This window comes from Patagioenas fasciata, chromosome 1 (genome assembly GCF_037038585.1).
Source record: "Patagioenas fasciata isolate bPatFas1 chromosome 1, bPatFas1.hap1, whole genome shotgun sequence".
In the NCBI taxonomy this organism is placed as follows: domain Eukaryota; kingdom Metazoa; phylum Chordata; class Aves; order Columbiformes; family Columbidae; genus Patagioenas; species Patagioenas fasciata.
This window is the reverse complement of record NC_092520.1, coordinates 158,681,983-158,691,260: the sequence shown is the minus strand read 5'-3', so window position 1 is coordinate 158,691,260 and position 9,278 is coordinate 158,681,983. Positions and strand designations below refer to the sequence as shown.

Genomic DNA, 9,278 nt, shown 5'->3' with positions numbered 1-9,278 from the left:
CAGGGCCCAGTCTCTGGTTGAGCCCCAGCTGCTCTGCCCTGAGCCGTAACCAGAGCCCTGACCCATTTCTTTTCTGAACCCTCCAACCAGTGGAGTGGGCCCAGCAGTGCCCACTCATCTTTTACCTACGCCAAACCCATTCTTTCATGGCCTTTGAACTGAAAAATAAGCACATGAAAGAGTAATTGTGTTTTGGGGCCACAATGGCACTATGTGTGATCTATAGAAGACCAAGGGCCAGGTGGCTTGTTGGGGGGAAGAAGCCGTTCTCCAGAGGTGACCAGCTGGGAAGAGGGTAGCTGCAAGTCCTTCCGCACCGCTTGGCACTCTCTTAATTAGTGATAAAGTCATAACCCATGTAGACCATGGCAAACGCAGTCAGAGCACTGGTTTGGCTTGAAATTGCCATAGTAAAAAGCATAAAGCTGACATGAGGCCGTATGAGCCTTTGTGTGAGCAAACGGGAGTGGTGGGGGCCATGGTACGCAAGGGTTGGGGAAGGACAGGGTGACCTTTTTCTGCGGCAATTCTGGTGTATGCCACTTCAAAAAATCCCTGGAACTGTGGCCTTGCTTAGCACCTTAACCTGCCTGTTAGTTTGCTAAAGGTTGGAGGGGTTTTACATGGTTTTGTTGGCTTCGGTTTGGTCTGTTTGGGTTTTTTTGTTTGCTTCCAGAAGTTCTGGTGCTGTACGCAGTGGAAAATAGCCATTTTCCCAGCTGTGTGTGCTATAAATGTGTTGAACTAAGGACTTGCAGAGAAGAGTGCCTTCAAAAGTAAAGTGTTTTCACACAGGCTTACTAAAATGCCCTGTGTCAAACTCAGCTGGCTAATGCAAAATTAAATCCATAGGAAGCCACATCTGAGGGACAACTGCCTCGCACCAGACTTTATAGGAGATGACCTCTCAATTAATGTTGTCTGAAATATGAAGAGAAATCCAAGACTACAAATGCTCGCTCACTCTTTGGAGTGAAGATTTCTTTCTTTGCATTTAGAAAACGGAAGCCTGATGCAGAGGCAGTGCTAGCACCTTTTTCTTCATAGTGCTATGTGATGTAGCTACATGTTTGCATCAAGGTAGAGGGTCTCTGGAAAATAGTAACTGCTGGTCTAACAAACATGTGCTATCAGTGTCCTGTGACATAGCATGTTCTGACTCTGTTGCTGTAAGTCTGGATGTCCCTTCTGCTTATCACAGAACGTCCTGTATTGGAAGGGAGCCCCAACGATCATCATGTCCAACTCCTGTCCCTGCACAGGACAACCCCACAGTTCACACCATGCGTCTGAGGGCTTGTCCAGTCTCTTCTTGAACACTGCCAGGCTTGGGGCCGTGACACCTCCCTGGGGAGCCTGTTCCAGTGCTCCACCACCCTCTGGGGGAAGAACCTTTTCCTAATGTTGAACCTAAACCTCCCCTGGCACATCTGCACGGCATTCCCTTGGGTCTCTGTATTCATACCTTTTATTCATAAATCTCTGAGTTCTCCAGGAAAATGTAACTGAGATGAAGGCTTTAGCTGACAGGCAAAATTCACTAAAAGAGAAACTTGTTTTTTAACAAAACCAGGAGACAGACCCACTGACAGGCCCATCTGCAGTTATCAGAGATGATCCTGTCCCCTCTCAGCACCCCACATCTGCTGCCTGCATCCCAGGGACTCAGCTGGAACCTGGGGATGCAGGTGGGAATGTGTGAGCATGTGCCTTGCCACAAGGGTCACTTGGGTGATGGGGATGTCCCCACCCCAACACCCAGAAGTGCTCACCGGCTCTGGTATGGGCAGGAGCCATTCAGCCAAACCCAGCCCTTCCCAGCGGAGGGCATGGAGAGGCCAATCCAGAAGTAGCAGGTGAGATTCTGGAGGATTTTACTTAGGAAATCCTGTACTGGAAGAGAGGGCAGGTGGTAATGCTGAAGTGTCACTGATGGCCATCTTCATCCCCATGTAGACCCATCCCAGGACCAAGCCCCACAGGTGTCCCCCACACTCTGACACCAGCAAAGGCCCTGCAGAGGTTTGGGCACAGGGCTGGTTGCTGACCCCATATTTTGGGGCAAGGCTCCACCCCTTCTCAGGTACCACCAGCCCCAGGCCTCAGTTTCCCTGTCCTGAGCAGCCCTTGGAGAAAGGATGAGTGGCATCACCCTGCTTCTCTCATCACACCCATTATCACCCCGCCTCCCATACTTTCTCTCTCTGACACCACTTTTGCAGGGGGAAACCAACAGACACAACCCGCCATTACCTGCATCCTGGAGAGAACCTGAGCTCCCCATTACTCCCCGCTTCCCCAAGACCATGTAACCATCCTCATCCTCCATGTCACAGAAGAACCAGGAAGGTACAGGGCTGAGGACATGGAGGGGCGAACAGGAAACCAAACCACTGATGACCACTCTCAAGGTATGACCTGTCAGCAGGGCCAGAGCTTCCTGCCACTATTGCAGCTACACAGCCCCAGTTGCCATGGAGAACAGCCCCAACACCTGGTAAAAGCCACAGGGGTGCTTTTCCTCTGGAGAAAGGAAAATGAAGGTACAGGCATGCTGCTTGCAAGGAAAAGGAGAAGTTAGGAAAAAAACTTCTTTCCCCCATCGTGGTTTAACCCGAACTGGCAATACAACCTCGACAGACACTCTCTCTTCCACCCCTCCAACAGGGCAGGGAATCAAAAGGAACAGGAGAAACTTGGATTGAGATAAATACAGTTTAAAAAACTAAAAATAGTAATACACCACTAGTAAATATAAATATAAAACTAGAAGTGGCAAAGTTGTGGAGTTCCCAGCACGGAGAAGGTCCTTTCTCCCCATCAACTATTTGACATCACAGCTTGGGCCTTGCTGCAGAGATAATGGTGGCTCCGGAAACAGTTTGAACTCCAGAGATAATGGTCATTCAGCAAGAAACAAGGCTCTCGGCCCTTCAAAGGGAACCTGCAAGAATAACCAATGACACTGTCAGTACCCTTGGGGAAGCAGCTCTCCCCATAAGCACCTGGAGGGGACAAGGGCTGCCTGCAAGTGACAGTCCCTGTAACCAGGTCCCTGCCACCAGATGGTCTCCCGGGACCCTGGATTGCAATGGGACTCACGTGTCGTTGAAGCTGCTGCCGTCCACCCATTCTGGGCGCCCATCCTGTCTGCGCAGCCCAACCCAGTAATCAATGTTGCCCCTGAGGTGTGACAGAAACTCCTGGAGAGGAAAGAGAGAAGACAACAGTCAGGAGCTGCTGCTGCCCCAGAGTCCCTGTCCCGGCCCCATGTGAGGTCCCAGACAGCAGCACCTCCCACCCAACAGCTGCTCCACCAAGCTCCAGAGCTTCTGCAAGAGTTCCCCAGCCTGGCCAGATATGCTGGTCCTGCTCTGCTGGAGCTCTGCTGTGCTTGTGGTCCCCCTGGCCTCCATGCGGGAGGACACGCTCCCTGGGCTCCACACTGTACCCTGTGCCTCCCTCCCTCTGAGGCCACAGGCCAGAACTGCATCTCTGTCCCTAGAAGAACCTCCAGCCTCCCAGCACCAACCCTGAGGTCTGCACCCAACCCAGACCCCCCACATAGCCACAGCAGCCCCTCACTCACCATTTCCCACTTCCTCTTGATCACAGCCAGTGAAGCCCCCAGCGAGGAGCACCGCTCCTGGCTCCACTCCCAGCTCCCCTCTTTTCTCGAGAGGTAGTAGCAGACATTGCGGTACACAACCCAGTTGTCAGGACAGCACAGCCCCGCAGCTGCACTCGCTCCATCTCTTCCTGCTAGAGAGGGAAGTGGAAAAGGTCAGAGGACTCCACTCCACAGGGACCAGGGCACACAGCTCTATAGGGCAAGGAAGGGGGCAGTCCCAAACTCCCACCATGGGGATCCCTCATTTGCTGCGAGGGACCCACAGGGAGCAGACACCCCAGAGGTTAACAGCCTGCCCCAGGGCACAGCTGGGGGTGTCCCTGCCCCTCCCCAGGACCCCTGGGACAGGGCAAGGGAACAGCAAGCCTGAGGCTCTGGCACAGCCAGCCTGAGGGTCTGACCCGACCACGCTCCCCTCCACCAGCCTTAACCTCACACAGCAACACCAGCTCCAGCCCAGAGGGGAAGGGGCCACATCCAGCCTGGCAGCACACACGGCTCTGTGCTGAGGGGCTGCACAGAGGCAGCTGCTGATCCCTTACCTGACAGCACAGCAACAGCCACTGCCAAAGCCAGGACCAAAGCCACGAGCACAGCCAGCACCACAACATACACTGGATGGAGCGTGCACCACTTGTCTGGAGGAGGAAAAAAGCACCAGCAGTGAGGAACCGTGCTGTCCCAGATCTGACTTGGCCCTCACATCCCCACCATCCCCAACACCAGCTGCCTAGGGAGGCAGAAGGGACCCGCCCCAGGGGACAACCAGCCACAGGAGAGCTGCCAGAGGGATAGATATGTGGTGAGGGCTGCTACAGGTTACTTGATAAGGGCCTGTACTCACCCAGAGCCCTGCACACCCTTCTGCCTGCATTACCTGGCATCTCTTGGTGAACGGACGCCCCTTCGCCCTGGGAACCCAAGGCCTCCTTCAGTTCTTCCTGGGAGGAAGCATGGTCTTGTGTCCAAGGCATCATAACTGATGGCAAAACCTCTTTCCAGTCAAGCTTGGACACAGTTCTATGACAACAGTCGTTATCCTTGTCTTGGCGGATTGCAGAGAACACAATGATGATGCAGTAGATCCAGATGTCTAACTCTGCATATCTAGCAGGGCCACAAATATCAGCCACAGCCAGTCCTGGATGACTCACCGGTTCAAGAAGGTGTTGCCTGCACAACCCTACTCTGTCTCTGCTCTGCCTGTGACACTGCAGACAGTTCCCAGCACCTGGAGATATAAACAGAGTCAGTGATCTGAGGGACCAGCCCTTGAACCCCAGATCGGCCACAAGGCACTCACTGGCTGGGAGCAGCGCCCTTCCCACCGCTCACCCTCCCTGTACCACCACCGGCAGCAGCGCCCCTGCATGGGAAAGCGGGCTCCAGGGCTGAGCCCTCTTCTGTAATGGTTCCCAATATGAAGTAGTTCATCACAGTTCCCTTCTCGGCCCAGCTGGAAGGACAGTGGCAACAGTGGGGGCCCACAAACAGCCGCTCCTCTATCGGCACTAAGAGGAAGAAAACGCCACCCTACATGGAGGAAAGGGAGTGCCAAGAGAGAACAGGGAGGAAGGGGGGGAAGCACAGGGCTGCTTGCAGTGCGAGTGGGAAAAGTGGGGAGAAAGTTTTACGGTGTACTTACACCACAAAGAAACAATTCTGACAACAACCAGTAAAACAATTAACTCGCATTCCTGACAAGCTGCTTGATTTTCAGAGGGGCAATACACAGAAGCATACAATATGTACTGTAAAACTCACAAATAACACATTGAAAGCAAACATTAGCATTCTCTACTGCTAATTTCAACACCAGTGCTTCCTTAGCTTCTAAGTTTTCAACCTGCTTATTGATGGCCTCTTGAAGACGGTCAATGAATTGCATGTAATTCTCACTGGGACCCTGATAGTAGTTATAAAAGATTTGGCTGCTTTGTTGGTTTCAGATACCTCTACTGTAGCTTGATATGCAAGATCTGCTGACTGCCTCAGGATTTCAGAAACTAATAGCGCCTGTAATTGTGGTGTGTCAGTTAGTGTCTGTTCCAAGAGCTGTGGGATACCTGCCCCTTTCAACGAGTCCCCATCGTTCCGCCCTAAATGATCTAGAGCTGTTACATTGCATAGGTCTAATTTTGCTTGAGTCTTTCATAGTTTTTATCTGATCTTGGGGCAATACGTACACATACTCGTTTTCCTGTTAGGTTTAAAAAAAAAAAAATAGCTGCAAACCCCCATCCTCATCCAAGTCATCAGATAACGCGGACTTGAATGGTGCTGTAGAATCGTTGGTAACAGGGGCTTCGGAACAGTGAACAGTCTTGCCAATACTTTCTAGCATCACAATTATCCGTATTACCTGAGTCCCCAGGCGCACCATCATCAAGACCGTATTACCGACTGCTGGATTCACTCGCTATTAGCTGATCTAATCTGTCACACAGTTCTGTTGTCCAGTTCTTATCCAGTGACTCCTTCTGCTCTCTCGTGGAAGTTGGAGGGTTAAAAGACGTTAAAGGCAGATACAAATTGGTAAAAGGACTGATAGTACACTTGTTAACGACTTTAGTATTCTCAGCTTTCACAGGTTCTTTGGGCAAGTTGTCTGACTCCAATCCTCTGGACTTGCTGTTCTCACCACGGTTGGGAAACGGTACAGGAGGCCACCCGCTCGGCATTTTTCCTCCCCTCGCCCCGGAGTGCTGAACTGTCGGGGGTGCCGAAAGCACAGCAGGGGATGGAATAGGGAGGGTATCAAAGACACGAACCGGGTAAACTTCACAGCGGCTTTCAGGGTACTTATCAGGCTGCAACGCTGCAAAAATTCCGGCAGACCGTTCAGCCTTAGGATCTTTTAAGGTAGAGATTATAAACTTCCATGTAGTTACTGATGATTTAGCTTCTTTATCTCCATTGCTGACTTTATCTCATGATTTCTGCCCTATATCATCAAAAAGTTCAAGTTTTGAGTCACTAATGCTCGTAACAGTCTTTTCAGATTTTAATTGCTTCACTGCAGTAATTATCAGTTTCCAGGTGGTTACAAGGCCGAGAATATATTTTTCACTGTGACTAATTGCCTTCCACAACACAGTTCCCACTTTTTCCCGAGTCTCTGTTTGAAAAACTCCTAACAGGTCAGCAGGAAACCCATTGCCTCTGCACCAAATTAATAGTCTTTTGAGGTTACTCACCTCACACTTCACCCCTCTCTTAGAGAGAATATGCGAGAGGAGCCGCAGTATTTCTTCTTCTTCTTGAAAAATATTCTGCCCCATCTCCTCTCACCCCCAGCTGCTCATCGCTTTGGGTGTCCGTTGCAATGATATCGGATCCTTTATCCCTCCTCTGTCACTTCTGTAGCGATCAATCAGGAGTCGCGCAGCCCGCAGACTGCGTCGCAGTCACGGTCCAGCTGAGCCGTTCCAGCTGGGGCTCGCTTCCCACAGCAGTCGTCCCCCTTCTGTAAACTCTCCTTATGGATCACGTCGGAATCACCACTTGCGAGAGCGAAAACTCATGGACTCCACACAATCCAATATGAATTCAAGCGAAGCCATTTATTACAGAAACAAGCCTCCTTATATATGCAGTTATTTCCTGATCACGTGTCCACGCTCCAAGCATGCATTAGCTGATTGGATATTGTCCATGTTCATGAGCTGTCCAAGCGTCCGAGTCTCACTGCTAATAAGTCTGTTGATTGAAGCAATGTTGAGACCTTGTTTTCAGCTTTCGAGCTGACCTTGAAATTCCTTTGAGCCTGGCTAGTTCATAAATAAGTCTCCATCTAATAGAAACCTATCCACACAACAACCTCAAGAAAATCCCTCAGATCTCCCACAGTTCACAACACCGACTGGCTCATCACAGTTCCCTTCTCTGCCCAGCTGGGAGAACAGCGGCAACGGGGGGGGGGCGGGGCGGGCACAAAGAGCCGCTCCTCCGTCGGCACTAAGCGGGAGAAAACGCCATCCTACACGGAGGAAAGGGAGCGCCAAGAGGGGAGCGAGAACGTCAAAGCCCTTCCCCCGCAGCACAGCGCCCTACCGGGAACACGGAGAAATGGGAGAAAAGCACAGAGGAGAAGGAGCGCCAAGCACCGCACCAGCCCCGGCAGCGGCAGGCGCGCAGCCAGCGGGGACTCGGCCCGCCCCGCGCCGCCAGCAGCAGCACCGGCCTCTCCCCGCGCCGCAGTGAGCGACCGAACCCGAGCAGCACCTACCGGAGATCCGCACCGGCGGCGCACTTCCACACACCACCACGCTCCACAGCCACACGCAGATCAGATGCCTTAGTGCTGTTATCGCTTTTACAGGGCTCGTGCTGGAGGGGCGGCCCACGGAAATTCCGCCCCCTCACGTGGTTTTCCCCATTTTTGGGCAGAAACCAAATAACGGGGTGGTGGATAGGGAAATCCCCTTCCTTCAGCAGTGTATCAGTCGGCCTTTAGAGTACGAAGGCATATTAGCTTTATCAATATGTATTAGTTCACATTTTATGCTGCCACGCAATGGGGTAGCATTGCTCGCTCGTCGTCGTCGTCGTCGTCGCCCCGACCCGCCCGCTCGTCGTCTCGACCCGCCCGCTCGTCGTCGTCCTCGCCGCGACCCGCCCGTTCGTCGTCGCCCCGACCCGCCCGCTCGTCGTCGTCGTCGCCGCGACCCGCTCGTCGTCGTCGTCGCCGCGACCCGCTCGCTCGTCGTCGTTGCCCCGACCCGCCCGCCCGCTCGTCGTCGTCGTCGCCCCGACCCGCCCGCTCGTCGTCGTCGTCCTCGCCGCGACCCGCCCGCTCGTCGTCGTCGTCCTCGCCGCGACCCGCCCGCTCGTCGTCGTTGTCGCCGCGACCCGCTCGCTCGTTGTCGTCGCCCTGACCCGCCCGCTCGTCGTCGTCGTTGTCCCGACCCGCTCGCTCGTCGTCGTCGTCGTCGCCGCAACCCGCCCGCTCGTCGTCGTCGCCTTCGACCCAGCCCGGCCTCTCCTCTCCCTCTCCTCTCTCCACCACCCTGCACGCACCCTGCCCAGACCGGCCACAAGGCATTCAGCGGCTGGCAGCATCCCCCTTCCCTCCGCTCACCCTCCCTGTACCACCACTGGGAGGACAGGGGCAACGCGGGGGGGAAGGGTAGGGGGGGCACAAACAACCGCTTCTCCGTCGGCACCAGGGGGAAGAAAACGCCATTCCCCACGGAGGAAAAGGGAGGGCCAAGAGGAGAGCGAGCCCGTCATGGTCCTTTCCCCGCAGCGCCCACCACTGCGCTGGGCAGCGCACCGCCCGACCGGCAGCACGGAGGAGAAGGAGCGCCAAGCACCGCGCCCGACCCGCCCCTGCCTCTCCTCGCACCGACAGCACTGGCCAAGCGCCTCAGTGAGCGACCGAACCCGAGTAGCACCGACCGGAGGTCCGCACCCGCGTTCCGCTTCTGCACAGACACCAGCACGCTCCACAGCACCACGCAAGTCAGCGGATTTTATGCTGTTCCCGCCCTCATAGAGACTTGCACAGCCCGCCCAGCGCTCCGGCCAATCAGCATAAATCAGCAGGACTCCTAGAGTTTTTGCCTCAGATTTTTCCGGGTTCTGCTTGAGCTGGCGGGGAAAAGGGGAGTCGTTATGAAAATCCCCTTCCCTCACCTCTATATCA

The 9,278-nt window shown here is 54.0% G+C and overlaps 1 protein-coding gene across 5 annotated transcripts; it reads right to left on the bottom strand.

Moving 5' to 3' along the window:
• Positions 1 to 1,450: 1,450 nt before the first annotated feature.
• LOC139825591 (C-type lectin domain family 2 member B-like) lies at positions 1,451 to 9,068 on the bottom strand. 5 transcript variants are annotated; one of them, XM_071799006.1, is made up of 7 exons: positions 9,032 to 9,068; positions 7,860 to 8,081; positions 4,509 to 4,862; positions 4,174 to 4,269; positions 3,590 to 3,762; positions 3,103 to 3,203; positions 1,451 to 2,944 (listed from the first exon to the last, which is right to left on the bottom strand). In XM_071799006.1, exons 3-7 carry the CDS (start codon positions 4,606 to 4,608, stop codon positions 2,821 to 2,823), a joined length of 594 nt encoding a protein of 197 aa, XP_071655107.1. In that variant the 5' UTR covers positions 4,609 to 4,862; positions 7,860 to 8,081; positions 9,032 to 9,068; the 3' UTR covers positions 1,451 to 2,820. The 5 variants fall into 5 exon arrangements, with proteins under 5 accessions (XP_071655107.1, XP_071655108.1, XP_071655118.1 ...); XM_071799007.1 differs by lacking the exon at positions 9,032 to 9,068 and adding an exon at positions 6,829 to 7,330 and having other exon boundaries at positions 7,860 to 8,155; XM_071799017.1 differs by lacking the exon at positions 9,032 to 9,068 and having other exon boundaries at positions 3,590 to 3,759; positions 7,860 to 8,157.
• Positions 9,069 to 9,278: the final 210 nt, after the last annotated feature.

Coding starts and splice junctions, on each gene's coding strand:
- LOC139825591 (XM_071799006.1), bottom strand. CDS start 4,608: ATGATGCCTTGGACACAAGACCATGCTTCCTCCCAGGAAGAACTGAAG. Junction 3,204..3,589: donor TCAAGAGGAAGTGGGAAATG/GTGAGTGAGGGG, acceptor TTTCCTCTCCAG/GAGTTTCTGTCACACCTCAG. Junction 2,945..3,102: donor GGCAGCAGCTTCAACGACAC/GTGAGTCCCATT, acceptor TTATTCTTGCAG/GTTCCCTTTGAAGGGCCGAG.